The sequence below is a fragment of the Cherax quadricarinatus genome, chromosome 51 (genome assembly GCF_038502225.1).
Source record: "Cherax quadricarinatus isolate ZL_2023a chromosome 51, ASM3850222v1, whole genome shotgun sequence".
NCBI classification, from domain to species: domain Eukaryota; kingdom Metazoa; phylum Arthropoda; class Malacostraca; order Decapoda; family Parastacidae; genus Cherax; species Cherax quadricarinatus.
In genome coordinates, this window is record NC_091342.1 from 16419672 (window position 1) to 16441072 (window position 21401).

General features: G+C 40.0%; 1 protein-coding gene across 5 annotated transcripts in view; it reads left to right on the top strand.

The window, feature by feature from the left end:
• alphaCOP (coatomer subunit alpha) overlaps positions 1 to 21401 on the top strand; it is a 216604-nt gene that overhangs the window by 151851 nt on the left and 43352 nt on the right. For all 5 annotated transcript variants that reach the window (XM_070095900.1, XM_070095901.1, XM_070095902.1 and 2 more), the window contains exons 7-9: positions 6855 to 7094; positions 7688 to 7782; positions 16362 to 16497. In XM_070095900.1, coding sequence (XP_069952001.1) covers positions 6855 to 7094; positions 7688 to 7782; positions 16362 to 16497 — 471 coding nt within the window. The remainder of the gene's footprint in view (positions 1 to 6854; positions 7095 to 7687; positions 7783 to 16361; positions 16498 to 21401) is intronic.

The window sequence follows — 21401 nt, forward strand, 5'->3', positions numbered from 1 at the left end:
TTCAAGGCTTCTTCTTCTTCTTCAAGGCTTCTTCTTCTTCTTCAAGGCTTCTTCTTCTTCTTCTTCTTCTTCAAGGCTTCTTCTTCTTCTTCTTCTTCTTCTTCTTCTTCTTCAAGGCTTCTTCTTCTTCTTCAAGGCTTTGTGTTAACCCCTTGACTGTCGCAACTATAAATCCTGAGGTGTCTCCTGGTGTCGCAAAATTCCCCCCCTTCCCCCAATTATTTTTTCTTATGAAATGATAGAGAATCTTTTCCCAATTGTAATGAAATTTGATGGAAAACTGACAGAATTATGCTCTCGCGAAGTTAGCGACCTTGGCGATATTTACGAATCGGCGATTTCACCCACTTTGAGCCTACGTGAGTGTTCTTACCCAATCCATGTTTCGAACCCCTCAGGAGTTTACCTGGAGAGTTTACCTGGAGAGTTTCGGGGGTCAACGCCCCCGCGGCCCGGTCTGTGACCAGGCCTCCTGGTGGATCAGCGCCTGATCAACCAGGCTGTTGCTGCTGGCTGCACGCAAACCAACGTACGAGCCACAGCCCGGCTGATCAGGAACTGACTTTAGGTGCTTGTCCAGTGCCAGCTTGAAGACTGCCAGGGGTCTGTTGGTAATCCCCCTTATGTGTGCTGGGAGGCAGTTGAACAGTCTCGGGCCCCTGACACTTATTGTATGGTCTCTTAACGTGCTAGTGACACCCCTGCTTTTCATTGGGGGGATGGTGCATCGTCTGCCAAGTCTTTTGCTTTCGTAGTGAGTGATTTTCGTGTGCAAGTTCGGTACTAGTCCCTCTAGGATTTTCCAGGTGTATATAATCATGTATCTCTCCCTCCTGCGTTCCAGGGAATACAGGTTTAGAAACCTCAAGCGCTCCCAGTAATTGAGGTGTTTTATCTCCGTTATGCGCGCCGTGAAAGTTCTCTGTACATTTTCTAGGTCGGCAATTTCACCTGCCTTGAAAGGTGCTGTTAGAGTGCAGCAATATTCCAGCCTAGATAGAACAAGTGACCTGAAGAGTGTCATCATGGGCTTGGCCTCCCTAGTTTTGAAGGTTCTCATTATCCATCCTGTCATTTTTCTAGCAGATGCGATTGATACAATGTTATGGTCCTTGAAGGTGAGATCCTCCGACATAATCACTCCCAGGTCTTTGACGTTGGTGTTTCGCTCTATTTTGTGGCCAGAATTTGTTTTGTACTCTGATGAAGATTTAATTTCCTCATGTTTACCATATCTGAGTAATTGAAATTTCTCATCGTTGAACTTCATATTGTTTTCTGCAGCCCACTGAAAGATTTGGTTGATGTCCGCCTGGAGCCTTGCAGTGTCTGCAATGGAAGACACTGTCATGCAGATTCGGGTGTCATCTGCAAAGGAAGACACGGTGCTGTGGCTGACATCCTTGTCTATGTCGGATATGAGGATGAGGAACAAGATGGGAGCTAGTACTGTGCCTTGTGGAACAGAGCTTTTCACCGTAGCTGCCTCGGACTTTACTCTGTTGACGACTACTCTCTGTGTTCTGTTAGTGAGGAAATTATAGATCCATCGACCGACTTTTCCTGTTATTCCTTTAGCGCGCATTTTGTGCGCTATTACGCCATGGTCACACTTGTCGAAGGCTTTTGCAAAGTCTGTATATATTACATCTGCATTCTTTTTGTCTTCTAGTGCATTTAGGACCTTGTCGTAGTGATCCAGTAGTTGAGACAGACAGGAGCGACCTGTTCTAAACCCATGTTGCCCTGGGTTGTGTAACTGATGGGTTTCTAGATGGGTGGTGATCTTGCTTCTTAGGACCCTTTCAAAGATTTTTATGATATGGGATGTTAGTGCTATTGGTCTGTAGTTCTTTGCTGTTGCTTTACTGCCCCCTTTGTGGAGTGGGGCTATGTCTGTTGTTTTTAGTAACTGAGGGACGACCCCCGTGTCCATGCTCCCTCTCCATAGGATGGAAAAGGCTCGTGATAGGGGCTTCTTGCAGTTCTTGATGAACACAGAGTTCCATGAGTCTGGCCCTGGGGCAGAGTGCATGGGCATGTCATTTATCGCCTGTTCGAAGTCATTTGGCGTCAGGATAACATCGGATAGGCTTGTGTTAATCAAATTTTGTGGCTCTCTCATAAAAAATTCATTTTGATCTTCGACTCTCAGTCTGGTTAGCGGCTTGCTAAAAACTGAGTCATATTGGGACTTGAGTAGCTCACTCATTTCCTTGTTGTCATCTGTGTAGGACCCATCTTGTTTAAGTAGGGGCCCAATACTGGACGTTGTTCTCGATTTTGATTTGGCATAGGAGAAGAAATACTTTGGGTTTCTTTCGATTTCATTTATGGCTTTTAGTTCTTCCCGCGATTCCTGACTCCTAAAGGATTCTTTTAGCTTAAGTTCGATGCTTGCTATTTCTCTGACCAGTGTCTCCCTGCGCATTTCAGATATATTGACCTCTTTTAGCCGCTCTGTTATTCTTTTCCGTCGCCTGTAAAGGGAGCGCCTGTCTCTTTCTATTTTACATCTACTCCTCCTTTTTCTTAGAGGAATAAGCCTTGTGCATACATCGAGTGCCACCGAGTTAATCTGTTCTAGGCATAAGTTTGGGTCTGTGTTGCTTAGTATATCTTCCCAGCTTATATCGGTTAGGACTTGGTTTACTTGGTCCCACTTTATGTTTTTGTTATTGAAGTTGAATTTGGTGAATGCTCCCTCGTGACTAGTCTCATTTTGTCGGTCTGGGGCTCCACGCATACATGTCTGAACCTCAATTATGTTGTGATCTGAGTATATTGTTTTTGATATGGTGACATTTCTTATCAGATCATCATTGTTAGTGAAGATGAGGTCTAGTGTATTCTCCAGTCTAGTAGGCTCTATTATTTGCTGGTTTAAATTGAATTTTGTGCAGAGATTTAAAAGCTCGTGTGAGTGTGAGTTTTCATCAGAGCTGCCTCCTGGTGTTATTACTGCAACAATATTATTTGCTATATTCCTCCATTTTAGGTGCCTTAAGTTGAAATCCCCCAGGAGCAAGATGTTGGGTGCAGGAGCTGGAAGATTTTCCAGACAGTGGTCAATTTTTAACAGCTGTTCCTGGAATTGCTGGGATGTTGCATCCGGAGGCTTGTAGACTACCACAATGACTAGGTTTTGGTTCTCGACCTTTACTGCTAAAACTTCCACTACGTCATTTGAGGCATTAAGCAGTTCTGTGCAAACAAGTGACTCTGCAATGTACAGGCCAACCCCCCCCTTTTGCCTGTTCACTCTGTCACATCTGTATAGGTTGTAACCTGGGATCCATATTTCGTTGTCCAAGTGATCCTTTATGTGGGTCTCAGTGAAAGCCGCGAACATTGCCTTTGCCTCTGCAAGCAGTCCACGGATGAAAGGTATTTTGTTGTTTGTTGCTGGCTTTAGACCCTGTATATTTGCAAAGAAGAATGTTATCGGACTGGTGGTATTGTTGGTACTGGGGGGGGATTTTTTTTCCGGCATTAGTATCTGTATCTGTTGGTTTGGAGTGGAGGCCATCGACTGTGGTTCCACTCCAGGAATGACTGGATTTGGTGTACGATTTCTGCCATTTCCTGCCAGTTTTTTTTCCTTCCTGGCACTAAAAAACCTCTCCCTCTTGAGTGGCTGTGGCTACCCAGGTTTTCCCATGGCCTGGATGTTTTGTATCTTTTTGTCCCCTTTAGATGGTATGCCTGGCAATTTAAGTTATAGCACAGTCTTTCCTGTACTGAAGAGGTACACATTTCAGGGTGAAAAAGCTTACAGGAAGGGAGTTTGCATTTTCCTGTTGTCATATGGGCATGACATTTTCTAGGGTGGTCATAGTTGCATGTCCCATCTGTTTTTCCAGATTTCCCATGCCAGCAGATACCAAGTGCATAGTATGAGCACAGGCTTGGTTTCCGTTTGCCTTGGGTTTCTGTGACTGTATTCCCTGTTGGTGCATGTTTCCCTGTCTTACTCCTATCCTCCCTAGCACCAACAATGGAGCTCCCACCAGTTGTTTTTGGTAATTTATCCTCACTATTGCTATTGGAGTCCTCTTGTTTGCTATTTCCTGCGGTATTTCTAGTTTGCAATATTGGTTTTATCTTATCTTTGACTACACTTGTTTCCCTACTATGGCTCCTGTCCTCTATGAGGTCATTTATATGTATTCCTTCCTGCGTATAATTCCCGACTACCTGGACAAAATCTCCAGCTTCACCATTACTGTCTCCCAGGACAGTATCTCCAGCTTCACCATTTCTGTCTCCCAGGACAGCACCTCCAGCTTCACCATTTCTGTCTCCCAGGACAGCACTATCAGCCCCACATTTACTGACTACCAGGACATCACCTCCAGCCTTACAGTTTGTGACTACATGGCCAGTATCAAGGGCAGTACCATTCAGCCCAGCCTTTTTATGTTCCCATCTGTTGTAGAAAGCTTCCAGGTTTTCTATGAAAGCAGCTTTGATGTTATCCTCTTTTAATACCCTCGTGATTTTAGTCCACAGATTTTCCTCATTTGGGCATACCCAAAAACACTTCTCTGTTTTAATACTGCTTGTAGCTAGTTCTGGGATATCTGCACAAGGAGCGTGACACCAATTTCCACAAAAATGACAATTTATCCATGTGGAAGCCCGTTTGTTTGACTGACCACAGACTACACACAGCTTCATAATGATTTGAATGGTTGATTTACTGCAATTCTACTAGCAACCTCTTGAATATTATATTAATAACCTCCTTAAATGAAGCTCTAGCTATTTGTATTTCTGTTTCTAACTCTTTTTGTATATTGGACAGCTTACCGTCACGTTCCTGATTTTTAATGTTTGTGTTTATAAGGGCGCCTACAAACCCATCCGTTTACAGTCTGCTTTATTGTCCAACGAAACTGTTTGAAACCAGTCCCGGGTTCGGACCAGTCAAGGGTTCGGACCAGTCAAGGGTTCGGACCAGTCAAGGGTTCGGACCAGTCGATCTGCTCTGATCAGTGGGTCACTTATTTAAAACATACTGGTCGGTGATTTGAGCTAACACATGAAGGATCTACTGGAAATTATCTACCCGAGTAATATGTGATTTGACTGATACAAAAGTATAACTTGCGTGTTGAAGAGCCGGTGATATCTGGCAGCTCCTACAATGACGTACAGTCGACCTCTTTGTTTATCAATCGCTGTATCTGGCTTTTCTATTTTTGTTTTTTCCGTCTCCACCACAATAAATGCTATATTATCACTATAGTTGACTGGTGCAAATTTTGGAGGAAGGACGCTTTTTCTGTAGTAATAATTGCTTCTCGTTGTGTATATTGCGACCGCTGGTAACTACAGGTTATATGAAATTCACAGTAACGTCTCGTATTTCAAGAAAAAGAAACTAATGAAAGTCACTCCACTCCACTAAGTACCATTATAATACTGGTTAGTTGCTACTACAACACTGTATTCTGCTATTCACTGGTATCACTAGATTATATGCGAGTACACTAGCAGGCCAGGAAGATTATTAAAAACAGCTGACCTGTGGTAAGTTTCTGGCGACTTCTGGCACCTGCCTCTATAGGCTTATCACTTCATTTACAAATTCACCTGTTTTCAAATGACACTTTAGCCTTTATCATCAATATACTAGGGAGCCACTGTAGTATACACTATACACTATGTATACTCAATGCTTTCAGGGAGACTTTCTTTCCTCTGACACAAAGTTCAATTATTATTATTTTCACACGGAAAACAGGCCTATGATTCCCCTCTGGCAGTAAACTCTGCTAGGTAATGCACACTAATTCTCCTTTTTTGACTCAGTATATAATGTTTTCCGCCCAAGATTGGTTCCAGGCGCTAGAGGGATGTATCGTATAGGATTGATGACACAAATTAAAGTTCTAGCACGTAAGAGCGACCGTGAAAACACCAGAAAACCGGGAGCACAACGAGGCACGCTGACAGTCACGCTGACTGGTGTGACAATTCTCATGACACAACTACCCAATAACATGGTCAGAAATTTGCAATTTGGCCAATTTCACAAAAATTAAAAAATATGACAATTTCAAAACAGGGTCCAGAATGAACAGTGCAGACATTCCTGGCTCTAAAATAACATTTTCTTTGTTCATCAGTCACATCTCCAGGCCCCTCTGGTAATACTCTTGCTTTCTATTTTGAATTTTTATTCAAACAAAAAATAGAAGATTTACTCTTATGCAGACTACTGCAATATTGTAATAATTGTATAAATAATGTCATCCCATTCATGACTGCATATTAGAATGGCTACTTAGACATTTATTGCTTACTTTTGAACATCGGCAAAAATCAAACATTTCCCCTACTTTGAGCTCCATTTCAAGGTTCTTTTCATAGTAAAACCAATCAAAATCATCTCTATTTCTATAATATGTTTTCCATTCTATCAAATGAGACCAAGAATACAACCATAAATACTTTATGAAAATAGACCACAAAGTTGTCATTTTAATTAAAAAAAAAGGTCAGTTTTTTCTGCGTGCTGCATGATTTTTTTATATGGTGCACACTGACCACACAGACCCATTCTCTCACATGTGGGCCTACCAGCTTTCTCCTGCTTGATTTGAAGCCGCTAGAATTTATGAGTATATATACGTCAAAAACGGTGGCTCATAAGACATATACATGTATGTACGACCAAAACAGTCAAAGGGTTAATAACCAGTACACTAGTGTTTAGGACTTTCATATTTAGAAAGCAAATTGAGAGAACTTATGTAATGAGTTAGTGTACTTGCAGTATTAGAAGTAAAGAATAATTGTACAGTATGTGTAATATGTGAAATACTTGAATTAGTTTATTAATACAGGCATGGGAAGTGGATACCTGCCGTGGACACTATAATAATGTGTCTTGTGTCATGTTCCACCCACGACAAGAGTTGATTCTATCCAATTCTGAAGACAAGTCCATCCGTGTGTGGGACATGGCCAAGAGAATATGCCTTCACACCTTCCGTCGAGAACATGATCGATTCTGGGTTCTGGCTGCACATCCCTCACTCAACCTCTTTGCAGCAGGACATGACAGTGGAATGATCATTTTTAAGGTAGGCAGCACAATTTAGCATTTGCTTTCTATGTACTTTTATTTTTGGTCGATGTATAGTGCTATATTTTTATTATTGGTAGAGCATGTGTTTTGATATTGTATTAGTAATTCTCTCTATATAGTACTGTAGTAAGTACAGCCTTTCCTCACTTAATGACGGAGTTCCACTCCTAAGACCATGTCGGTAAACTATTTCATCGCTAAGTGAGGAGCATACTATATTGGTAGTGGGTTTGTATCAACCATCTTTGATATTGTTTTAATATCACCTTTGCACTATTTATAACATTTCTAGTATATTTTTAAATGTTTATACAGTAGTGTACTGTATATTGTAATAAACAGAATAGAGAAAATTAGCTCTAATATACATTATTTAGTTTTGCATGCTGGTCAGAGAGCCCATCGTAAGTCCGAATCGTCGGTAAACGAGTGCGTCACTAAGTGAGGAGAAGCTATACACGTATTTACTTCAATACAATTTTTGCAGTGTGACTTTTCACAGAAAATATTTCTCAGTTTAAGGCTACTATAGTGAAAAAAAAATAAGATAAATTATTAAGGTTCTTTAAGAGATGCTTTCATTTCCAGTTAGAACGAGAGAGACCTGCTTATGCATTGCATGGAAACCTTCTTTATTATGTGAAAGAACGTTTTCTACGTCGCCTTGACTTAACCAAAAACAAGTAAGTGCTCACTAATAAAAAAAAAAAAAAAATTCTCCCTGTCTTTTCAGATTTTTACATTTGTCTTCAACCAGTGAATGACTGCATTAACCCTTTCGGGGTCGGTCCCATAATATTACAGCTTCGAAGCCAGAGTCAGTCCCTTAATACTAAGCCAAAATTCTAGCAGCTTCCAGTCTTGCAGGAGAAACATGTTAGGCCTATATATGAGAGTGCATCTGCATGGTCAGTGTGCGCAGTATAAAAAAAATCCTGCAGCATGCGATCATGTTTTTGGTGTAAAATTGCAAATTTGCAGCGTAGTTTCGTGTAGTTTTTTTTGGTTGTATTGTCGGTTTCTTGGTCTCATTTGATAGAATGGAAGATATATTACAGACATAGAGATAATTTTGAATGGTTTACAGAATAAAAGTATCTTGAAATTGAGCTCAAAGTAGTGGAAATGCTTAATTTTTGCTGATGTTCAAGAGCAAACAGTGTCATGCATCCAGTACACATCAACTGGGTGGTTTAATATGCACTCACAGATGCACTGACATTATTTATACAATTTTTACCATTATGCAGTAGTCTGAATAGCAGTAAATCATCTATGTTTTGTGTACTTTTATACCTTTGAAGAGTTTCGAGAGTTTCACTACTCTCGGAGCCCGGCCATGGGCCAGGCTCGTCTGGTGCTTGCCTGGTCAACCAGGCTGTTGCTGCTGGAGGCCTGCTGCCTCACATATCCATCACAGCCTGGTTGATCTGGTACCTGATGAAGATACTTGTCCAGTTTCTTCTTGAAGGCTTCTGCACTTGTTCCAGTTGTGTTTCTGATATCCTTTGGTAAGTTGTTGAATAGTCTGGGACCCTGGATGCTGATAATGTTCACTTATTGTCCCCACCACACCCCTTCCATATCTCTCGCTCCAGTATGTTATGACAGTGTGCAGATTTATGACTAGGCCCTCGAGTACTTTCCAGGTATATATTATGTCTCTCTCCTCCGCTCCAGTGAGAACATGTTCAAGATTTGAAGGCGTTTCCAGTAATTTTAGTTCTTTACTGGCTCAGTGTAAACGATCTCTGTATTTGTTCCAACTCTGATATTTCTCCTGCTTTGAACGGGGCCGTCAGCACTGAGCAATATTCTAAATGAGGGAGCACTAGCGATTTGAAGAGTGTCACCATCGGCATTATTTCCCTTGTTTTGAAAGTTCTCAATACCCACCCCATCATCTTCCTGGCTGTCATGATCTTTGTCTTGTTATGGTCTTTAGAAGAAAGGTCAGCTGACATAATTATTTCCAAGTCTTTTACGTGTTCCTTTCGTTCTATTTGGTAACCCTCTTGAGTTTTGTACATAGTGTTCCTTTTGAGTTTTTCATTCTTTCCATACCTAAGCAACTGGAACTAGAAAACCCTGCTTATGTCTTCATGTAATTTTTCAGTGTCATCTACCCTAGAGACTTTCATGCTATTTTAGTGTCATCTGCAAATGATGATACAAAAGTGTGACGGGTGTTTTTATCTATGCTATGAGGATGAGAAACAGCAGAGGTGCCCGGACAGTGCCCTGGGGCACTGAACTTTTCTCTCACTGATGCTGGATCTTTCTCTGTTTACTACTACTTTTTGTGTTCTGTGTTAGGAACCCAAAAATCCATCTTTCTACCTTCCCTGTAATGCCCATGGCCCTTATTTTGTGCGCTAGCACTCCATGATCGCATTTGTCAAACACCTTTGCAAAATGTGTGTAAATCACATCTGCATTTTGGTCATTTTCCATTGCCTCAGTAATTCTGTCATAATGGTTCAGCAGCTGTGACAGGCATGATCGTCCTGCTCTGAAACCATGATGGTTCGGGTTATGCTGGTTGTGCTGGTTCGTGAAATTTGTAATCTGCCGTCTCATCACTTTCAAAGATTTTTATGATGTGAGAAGTTAGGGCTACTGGTCTGTAATTTTTAGCTAGTGCCTTACTACCTCCCTTATGTAACGGAGCTATGTCTGCACTTTTTAAGGCCTCTGGTATTTCACCTAGATCTAAGCTCTTTCTCCAGAGTATACCGAGGGCTCGTGCTAGTGGTACTTTGCACTTCTTTATAAATAAAGCATTCCATGAATCTGGTCCGGGTGCTGAGTGAGTGGGCATGTTGTCCATTTCTTTTTCAAAATCTATGGGATTTGTACTAATGTCAATTAGTTGGTCTGTGCAGCCTTCTGCTGGTGTGAATAAAAATTCAAAATGAAAAGCAAGCATAATATGAGAGGAGCCTGGAGATGTGACTGATGAACAGAGAAAATGTTTAGTGCCAGGAATGTCTGCATTATTTATTCTGGACCCTATTCTGAAATTGGCCTTTCTTGAATTTTGTGTGAAATTGGCCAAATTAGTAATTTCTGATCACTTTATTGGATAGTTGAAATAGGTAAATGGGCAGTTTCTTGTACATGATCAATACAATAAAAGGAGCTCTAGCTAAACAGCTATGAGTTTGGTTGACTAGAACAATGGAATTGGCTCAAATTGGGCGAAATCACAGATGCGTAAATATGCCCGAGGCTTCAAAATTTACGAGAGCATAATTCCTTAAGTTTCCCATCAAATTTTGTGCTTTTGGTTTCATTACCTTCAGAAAAAGATTCTTTATCATATAAATTTTTTTTTTTAAATTCTTCAACCGTGGGATCAAGTTTGTGAGCAGGGGTCTCAACCCTCAAAGGGTTAATAATTGCATTATCATAATACTTGTACAGTGGTCCCTCATTTTTCGTAATTAATCCGTTCCTGGAAGTGTGACTATTATCGAAATTGACGGTTTTCGAATCCATTTTCCCTATAAGAAATAATGTAAATCCAATTAATTTGTTCCAGACACCCAGAAGTATCAACAACAATTTTTTTTTTTTTACCTTAAAGATAGATTTACATGCACAAAAGAATGAACATTCAACATGACAGTTACCTTATTGAAGGCTGTTGTTGATGAATGGAAGACAAGGAGGAGGAGAAAGGGAAGAGAGGTTATTGTTTGGAAGAGGAATCCCTCTCCATAAGGACTCTAGGTCACTTCGGGGGTCACTTACCTAGCTTAAATATAGATTTACATTCAGAAAAAAATGCCAAATAAATGTAAAGCACTAATAAAATGTATAAATGAACATTGGTAATATGGGTAGTTGATGAGTGGAACAGTCTGCCTAGTAGGGTGATCAAAGCTAAAACATTGGGTAGTTTCAAATTTAGGTTGGATAAATACACAAGTGAGAGGGGTTGGTTTGAATCGGTCTTGCACAAGAGTAAATAGGTTTATTGAAGCTTATTGCTTGGGTATAGCAGTTATGCTGTTAGTGGGTTGGATTTGTGAGGGACCGGCCTAATATGGGCCAACAGGCCTATTGCAGTGTTCCTCCTTTCTTATGTTCTAAAACATAGAAGAGAGGAGCTTACGAGCTTACGTGTGACTTTGTAAATGGTCCCAGTCGGACCAAAACGTCGTCGTAAGCTCCTCTTCTATGTACGGGTTATTTGTGTATTGTTCTAGTCACGGTATTGTGCCTTTTTTTGTTATTTATGTTCTAAAAGCTATGGCTTGGGTAGTTTCAAATTTAGGTTGGATAAATACATGAGTGAGGGGTTGGATTTGAATCAAACTTGCACCTGAGCTTATTGCTTGGGTAGCATTTGTTCTGTTAGTGGGTTGGATTTGTGAAGGACCTGCCTAGTATGGGCCAGCAGGCCTGTTGCAGTGTTCCTACTTTCTTAAGTTCTGATGTTATTACTTAACATCACACTTACCAGTAGGGTGATCGAGGCTAGGACTTTGGGTAGCTTTAAAAAGAGATTGGACAAATATATGAGTGGGAGGGGCTGAGTTTGATTTGTGTCATTGGGTACGGGAGTAAATTCTTGGGTAGCATTGGGTTGAGGTCATTTTGATAAGGACCTGCCTTGTATGGGCCAGTAGACCTGCAGTATTCCTCCTTTCTTATGTTCTTATTGAAGTCTTGTTTGTGTGAGGGAGGGATGGCAAGTTTATTGTTGGAGAATGTGACACGAATATCAACTCTACGGCTTATTTATCTATCACAATTCAACTTATGTGACATAATAAACAATATTAATACCATAGAAACATGGAATATACTCTAGAATGAATAAAATAAGTCATTATATATGTCACGAAGAGGTATGGGGTAGGTTTAAAAATGTAGCGTTAGTGTTCAGCAGAAGTTTGTGGTTACAGGAAAGTGGGTGCAGGAGGGAAGAGGAGCAATTGGTGGAATGATGATGTAAAGAGAGTAGTAAGGGAGAAAAAGTTAGCATATGAGAAGTTTTTACAAAGTAGAAGTGATGCAAGGAGGGAAGAGTATATGGAGAAAAAGAGAGAGGTTAAGAGAGTGGTGAAGCAATGTAAAAAGAGAGCAAATGAGAGAGTGGGTGAGATGTTATCAACAAATTTTGTTGAAAATAAGAAAAAGTTTTGGAGTGAGATTAACAAGTTAAGAAAGCCTAGAGAACAAATGGATTTGTCAGTTAAAAATAGGAGGGGAGAGTTATTAAATGGAGAGTTAGAGGTATTGGGAAGATGGAGGGAATATTTTGAGGAATTGTTAAATGTTGAGGAAGATAGGGAAGCTGTGATTTCGTGTATAGGGCAAGGAGGAATAACATCTTGTAGGAGTGAGGACGAGCCAGTTGTGAGTGTGGGGGAAGTTCGTGAGGCAGTAGGTAAAATGAAAGGGGGTAAGGCAGCCGGGATTGATGGGATAAAGATAGAAATGTTAAAAGCAGGTGGGGATATAGTTTTGGAGTGGTTGGTGCAATTATTTAATAAATGTATGGAAGAGGGTAAGGTACCTAGGGATTGGCAGAGAGCATGCATAGTTCCTTTGTATAAAGGCAAAGGGGATAAAAGAGAGTGCAAAAATTATAGGGGGATAAGTCTGTTGAGTATACCTGGTAAAGTGTATGGTAGAGTTATAATTGAAAGAATTAAGAGTAAGACGGAGAATAGGATAGCAGATGAACAAGGAGGCTTTAGGAAAGGTAGGGGGTGTGTGGACCAGGTGTTTACAGTGAAACATATAAGTGAACAGTATTTAGATAAGGCTAAAGAGGTCTTTGTGGCATTTATGGATTTGGAAAAGGCGTATGACAGGGTGGATAGGGGGGCAATGTGGCAGATGTTGCAAGTGTATGGTGTAGGAGGTAGGTTACTGAAAGCAGTGAAGAGTTTTTACGAGGATAGTGAGGCTCAAGTTAGAGTATGTAGGAAAGAGGGAAATTTTTTCCCAGTAAAAGTAGGCCTTAGACAAGGATGTGTGATGTCACCGTGGTTGTTTAATATATTTATAGATGGGGTTGTAAGAGAAGTAAATGCGAGGGTCTTGGCAAGAGGCGTGGAGTTAAAAGATAAAGAATCACACACAAAGTGGGAGTTGTCACAGCTGCTCTTTGCTTATGACACTGTGCTCTTGGGAGATTCTGAAGAGAAGTTGCAGAGATTGGTGGATGAATTTGGTAGGGTGTGCAAAAGAAGAAAATTAAAGGTGAATACAGGAAAGAGTAAGGTTATGAGGATAACAAAAAGTTTAGGTGATGAAAGATTGGATATCAGATTGGAGGGAGAGAGTATGGAGGAGGTGAACGTATTCAGATATTTGGGAGTGGACGTGTCAGCGGATGGGTCTATGAAAGATGAGGTGAAACATAGAATTGATGAGGGAAAAAGAGTGAGTGGTGCACTTAGGAGTCTGTGGAGACAAAGAACTTTGTCCTTGGAGGCAAAGAGGGGAATGTATGAGAGTATAGTTTTACCAACGCTCTTATATGGGTGTGAAGCGTGGGTGATGAATGTTGCAGCGAGGAGAAGGCTGGAGGCAGTGGAGATGTCATGTCTGAGGGCAATGTGTGGTGTGAATATAATGCAGAGAATTCGTACTTTGGAAGTTAGGAGGTGCGGGATTACCAAAACTGTTGTCCAGAGGGCTGAGGAAGGGTTGTTGAGGTGGTTCGGACATGTAGAGAGAATGGAGCGAAACAGAATGACTTCAAGAGTGGATCAGTCTGTAGTGGAAGGAAGGCAGGGTAGGGGTCGGCCTAGAAAAGGTTGGAGGGAGGGGGTAAAGGAGGTTTTGTGTGCAAGGGGCTTGGACTTCCAGCGGGCATGCGTGAGCATGTTTGATAGGAGTGAATGGAGACAAATGGTTTTTAATACTTGACGTGCTGTTGGAGTGTGAGCAAAGTAACATTTATGAAGGGATTCAGGGAAACCGGCAGGCCGGACTTGAGTCCTGGAGATAGGAAGTACAGTGCCTGCACTCTGAAGGAGGGGTGTTAATGTTGCAGTTTAAAAACTGTAGTGTAAAGCACCCTTCTGGCAAGACAGTGATGGAGTGAATGATGGTGAAAGTTTTTCTTTTTCAGGCCACCCTGCCTTGGTGGGAATCGGCCAGTGTGATAATAAATAAAATAATAATATGTCACGAGAGGTGCTGTGTTGTGTTGTTGTTGTTGGGTGTATAAGTGCCACTGAGAGCATAAGCCGTCCATAATGGTGGTGAAGCAGCAGCTGAGGCGGCGGTGTTTTCTGTAGCCCTATATAACTCCAACAACATTGGAGGAGTTGGCAGAATCGCTGAATCACTGAAGAAGACACCCTCTACCACCACCTACCACTATTACAATGCTACCACCATCACTACCACCTTCTACCACTGTTACAACTACTACCACCTTCTACCACTATCACTTCCACCCTCTACCACCATCAACCACTATCACAACTGCTTCCACTCCACCACCACTACCACCTTCGTATTTTTCTACAAACTTTTTCTTAAATTATACGTGCTTCTCACATTCTTTACTAAAGGACTGGCACTAGAAGCTTTCTTTGGAGCCATGATGACTTATTTAGCAGTTGCAAACACTAAAACGAATGGAATACAGTATTATGAAATGTATTGTATGAACTCGTGGGATCATCCTCACTCACGGATAAACAATGGCACACTGGCTGGGAATGGAGTGTGAGGTGGCTCGGGGCTGTGTGTACCTGTCCCAGACGAACAACTATTTGCGAGTCAAACGACGATTCATGAGCCAATGTTTTGACGAAAACGTTATGATTTTCGAAAATTACGACTATCGAGCCTTACGATTATCGAGGGACCACTGTACTGTGTTGAATTGATGTTCAGTCAAACACCCAGATTTGCTGGTGTTTCTTTCCTAGAGGTTCCACAACTATAAACTGTGAATAATCATAAATAATTTTTTTTTTTTTTTTTTTTTTACTCGAGGCCATGAATTGTATCAATATCTTATTATTGTACAGTGGTACCTCGAGTTACGGACTTAAATCATTACAGAAGGCTGTTTGAGTGCCGATACTGAACAAATTTGTTCTTGTAAGGAATAATGCACATTAGACTAGTCTGTTTCAGACCCCCAAAAATACATTTACATAATTGTTTGAGTTGGGAGCTGTTCGAAACTCGAGGTACCACTGTAGTTAATATTGATACTGATGCGATTGACCAGGAAGAATAATTCAGGTGTGAGTAAAAATTTTAACTGTTTTTAATGAAATCTCAGGGTTAATTTTCAACTGGCCTAGAAAATGGTCCAAGTCGGACCTAAATGTCATCGTAAGCTCCTCTCTTCTATGTGCAGGTTGTTTGTGTAAGATGTTAGATAACTGAGTTTAGCGAGTTAGAAATCTCAAGGCTTAGGAATTTCAAAATTAAGAAGCTTGTGAATTCTTGAACTTGGGGGTTTGACTACACAGAAATCCCTCCAAATTACTGATATCTAAATTAGAAAGCTTAGACTGTTTGTAAACTGTTCTCATCAGTGTCCCACAAAAATATTTGAACATAGTTTTGCAGATAATTCACATGTTCTTTAACAGTGAATATGTGTGTATTGTTTTTAAACAGTTATATTTTGTATAAGAATATATGGTATCTTTATCTATTTCTTTTATTTTTGCATGGTTTATACGTAGTTGCTGTTAGTTAGTTTAATATGTTTATTATGCACCCCATACCCATCCTGTGGGCGGTAGTCAAAAGATTACAGAGGTACATAATTGGTCCAGGGACTGGACTCCAAAGTTTTGATAGCTGAGCAAGTTACAAAGGTAATGAACTAGATCTGGTCATAATCATGACCAAGTTACGCAGAACAGTATTTAAGATTTTTTTTTTTTTTTCTCTCTCAACAAGTCGGCCGTCTCCCACCGAGGCAGGGTGACCCAAAAAAGAAAGAAAATCCCCAAAAAGAAAATACTTTCATCATCATTCAACACTTTCACCACACTCACACATTATCACTGTTTTTGCAGAGGTGCTCAGAATACAACAGTTTAGAAGCATATACATATAAAGATACATAAAAAGATTTATTTATATAATTTTTCATCACTGCTTGACAGTAGTTATAAAAATTACTGTACTTCGATTTAATGTAGAGTACTATTATAATAAGGATTTTATTTATTGAACTTAACAGCTTCTAGATTTGCAGTCACCTTTAGAAATTCATTCCATGCAAAACTGTGGGATTGACTTGTGTGGTTTACAGAGATGTGGCTGTCATGCAGCTACGTGCAGGTTCTCGTGCCCCAGTGTACAGCATGTCCTTCAATCCAGCAGAAAATGCTGTTCTTCTTACCACTCGTACTCACAATGTGGATAATAGCAGCTATGACTTATATCAGGTGAGCTCATAATGTATCTGCTATTTTGCCTGTAAATGAAATGCTCAGCCTTCACTAATTTTGGATAGTTAGAGTTTACTATGTGAGTGAGTGAAGCATGTGATAGCTTTCAGCCTTAGAAAATTTGCTCATCAACTTTCTTTTAAATACTCATTTGTAAGTGAAGGATTTAATTGTTTTTAATTTTTTAATAAGTTTGTGATACAAGCTGAAAAAAAATCTACTGTACAAGTCATGCCATTCAGTGTGGAAAAGCTGAGGGGGAAGCGGGAAAAAAAATTTTTGTAAAGAAGTAATAAATTATTGAAAGACTGCAAAATGCACTACTTCAGTGTTACTAAAGACAAGGTGACTTCTCTAAGTACTGATTACTGGAGTACAAATAAATAGGAATATCTTAAAGCAATACTGTGTATGTGGTATTTGGGGTAAGGCATGGGGGGAGGGAGGATTTTAGATACATATTTGTACAGTAGAACCCCGAGTTTCACCCTTAATCCGTTCCAGGAGCTAGGACTAAAATTGAAGCAATATTTCTCATAAGAAATAATGTAAATCCAATTCATCCATTCCAGACCCACAAAAATATATACAAAAAATTCATTTTTTAACCCTTTCAGGGCCCGTGCCGTAGTTCTATGGCTTTGAGTTGAGGGTCCAAACCGTAGATCTATGCCATGAGCTCAGCTTACTCTGATAAGCTGTGAGCGGTAAATTTGGGCCTAGATATGAGAGAATACATCTATGTGGTATGTGTGCACCACATAAAACAAATCCTGCAGCACACACTGCATAATGAGAGAAAATGTGACTGTAATTTTTTATTAAAACAGCGAATTTGCAGTGTTTTTTCGTATGTTTTTATAGATGTGTAGATGATAGAATGGAAGATATATTACAGAAATAGAGATGATTTTGATTGGTTTTAGTTCTGGAAATGGCTTGAAACTGAACTCAAAGTAGCAGAAATGTTAAATTTTTTTGCTGATGTTCAAGAGTAAACAAATGACCTCACTTGTCTAATACACACCAGCTGGTGGGTCTAACATACTATCACAAATGTGGTGATATTATTTATACAATTATTACAATATTGCATAACAGTAAATCTTCTATTTTTTGGTTTGAATAAAAATTCATTGTGAATAAAAAATTAAAATGGAATTCATTTGTAAAGCCTGAAAATGTAACTAATGAACAGAGGAAATGTTAGTTTAGTGCCAGGAATGCCTGCATTGTTGATTCTGGACCCTATTTTGAAATTGAACTTTGTGTTAAATTGGCCAAATTACCAATTTCTGATCACTTTGTTGTTGAAAAAGTTGACGTGGCGATTTCTTGTGCTCAATCGATAGAATAGAAGTAATACTAAATTCTCAACCACTCTCCTGATTTTTTTTTTTTTTCAACAAGTCGGCCGTCTCCCACCGAGGCAGGGTGACCCAAAAAAGAAAGAAAATCCCCAATAAGAAAATACTTTCATCATCATTCAACACTTTCACCACACTCACACATTATCACTGTTTTTACAGAGGAGCTCAGAATACAACAGTTTAGAAGCATATGCATATGAAGGTACACAACATATCCCTCCAAACTGCCAATATCCTAAACCCCTCCTTTAAAGTGCAGGCATTGTACTTCCCATTTCCAGGACTCAAGTCCGACTATATGAAAATAACCGGTTTCCCTGAATCCCTTCACTAAATATTACCCTGCTCACATTCCAACAGATCGTCAGGTCCCAAGTACCATTCGTCTCCATTCACTCCTATCTAACACGCTCACGCACGCTTGCTGGAAGTCCAAGCCCCTCGCCCACAAAACCTCCTTTACCCCCTCTCTCCAACCCTTTCGAGGACGACCCCTACCCCGCCTTCCTTCCCCTATAGATTTATATGTTTTCCATGTCATTCTACTTTGATCCATTCTCTCTAAATGACCAAACCACCTCAACAACCCTTCTTCTGCCCTCTGACTAATACCTTTTCCTAATTTCCACACTCCGAATTTTCTGCATAATATTTACACCACACATTGCCCTTAAACAGGACATCTCCACTGTCTCCAACCGTCTCCTCGCTGCTGCATTTACCACCCAATCTTCACACAAATATAAGAGTGTTGGTACTACTATACTTTCATACATTCCCTTCTTTGCCTCCAAAGATAACGTTTTTTGACTCCATATATACCTCAACGCACCACTCACCTTTTTTCCCTCATCAATTCTATGATTAACCTCATCCTTCATAAATCCATCCACCGACACGTCAAGTCCAAAGTATCTGAAAACATTCGTTTCTTCCATACTACTCCTCCCCAATTTGATATCCAATTTTTCTTTATCTAAATCATTTGATACCCTCATCACCTTACTCTTTTCTATGTTCACTTTCAACTTTCTACCTTTACACACATTCCCAAGCTCATCCACTAACCTTTGCAATTTTTCTTTAGAATCTCCCATAAGCACAGTATCATCAGCAAAAAGTAACTGTGTCAATTCCCATTTTGAATTTGATTCCCCATAATTTAATCCCACCCCTCTCCTGAACACCCTAGCATTTACTTCCTTTACAACCCCATCTGTAAATATATTAAACAACCATGGTGACATTACACATCCCTGTCTAAGACCTACTTTTACGGGGAAGTAGTCTCCCTCTCTTCTACACACCCTAACCTGAGCCTCACTATCCTCATAAAAACTCTTTACAGCATTTAATAACTTACCACCTATTCCATATACTTGCAACATCTACCACATTGCTCCCCTATCCACTATCATATGCCTTTTCTAAATCCATAAATGCAATAAAAACTTCCCTACCTTTATCTAAATACTGTTCACATATATGCTTCAATGTAAACACTTGATCTACACATCCCCTACCCACTCTGAAACCTTCTTGCTCATCCGCAATCCTACATTCTGTCTTACCTCTAATTCTTTCAATTATAACCCTACCGTACACTTTTCCTGGTATACTCAGTAAACTTATTCCTCTATAATTTTTACAATCTCTTCTGTCCCCTTTCCCTTTATATAAAGGGGCTATACATGCTCTCCGCCAATCCCTAGGTACCTTCCCCTCTTTCATACATTTATTAAACAAAAGTACCAACCACTCCAACACTATATCCCCCCCTGCTTTTAACATTTCTGTCATGATCCCATCAGTTCCAGCTGCTTTACCCCCTTTCATTCTACATAATGCCTCACGTACCTCCCCCACACTTGCATTCTGCTCTTCTTCACTCCTAAAAGATGGTATACCTCCCTGACCAGTGCATGAAATTACCGCCTCTCTCTCTTCCTTAACATTTAAAAGTTCCTCAAAATATTCTCGCCATCTACCTAATACCTCCATCTCCCCATCTACTAACTCCCCTGCTATGTTTTTAACTGACAAATCCATACTTTCCCTAGGCTTTCTTAACTTGTTTAACTCCAAAATTTTTTTCTTATTTTCATTAAAATTTCTTGACAGTGCCTCTCCCACTCTATCATCTGCTCTCCTTTTGCACTCTCTTCACCTTTCTTTTACTCTCCATATACTCTGCTCTTCTTATAACACTTCTGCTTTGTAAAAACCTCTCATAAGCTACCTTTTTCTCTTTTATCACACCCTTTACTTCATCATTCCACCAATCACTTCTCTTTCCTCCTCCCCCCACCCTCCTATAACTACAAACTTCTGCCCCACATTCTAATACTGCATTTTTAAAACTATTCCAACCCTCTTCAACCGCCCCCCCCACTACTCATCTTTGCACTAGCCAACCTTTCTGCCAACAGTCGCTTATATCTCACCCGAACTTCCTCCTCCCTTAGTTTATACACTTTCACCTCCCTCTTACTTGTTGTTGCCACCTTCCTCTTTTCCCATCTACCTCTTACTCTAACTGTAGCTATAAACATGTACATCCTGGAGCCTACCCATCAACCTTTTATGCACCAATACATAATCTAATAAACTACTTTCATTATGTGCTACATCATACTTTGTATATTTATTTATCCTCTTTTTCATAAAATATGTATTACTTATTACCAAATCTCTTTCTACACATAGCTCAATTAAAGGCTCCCCATTTACATTTACCCCTGGCACCCCAAATTTACCTACTACTCCCTCTATAACATTTTTACCCACTTTAGCATTGAAATCCCCAACCACCATTACTCTCACACCTGATTCAAAACTCCCCATGCATTCACTCAACATTTCTCAAAATCTCTCTCTCCTTTACACTTCTCTCTTCTCCAGGTGCATACACGCTTATTATGACCCACTTTTCACACCCAATCTTTATTTTACTCCACATAATCCTTGAATTAATACATTTATAGTCCCTCGTTTCCTGCCATAGCTTATCCTTAAACATTATTGCTACTCCTTCTTTAGCTCTAACTCTATTTGAAACCCCTGACCTAATCCCATTTATTCCTCTCCATTGAAACTCTCCAACCCCCTTCAGCTTTGTTTCACTTAAAGCCAGGACATCCAGCTTCTTCTCATTCATAACATCCACAATCATCTTTTTCTTATCATTTACACAACATCCACGCACATTCAGACTTCCCACTTTGACAATTTTCTTCTTATTCTTTTTAGTAATCTTTACAGGAAAAGGGGTTACTAGCCCATTGTTCCCGGCATTTTAGTTGACTTTTACAACACGCATGGCTTATGGAGGAAAGATTCTTATTCCACTTCCCCATGGATATAAAAGGAAAAGTAATAAGACCAAGAACTATTAAGATAAAATCAAAGAAAACTCAGATGAGTGTGTATAAATAAACGTGTACATGTATGTGTAGTGTGACCTAAGTGTTAGTAGAAGTAGCAAGACATACCTGTAATCTTGCATATTTATGAGACAGACAAAAGACACCA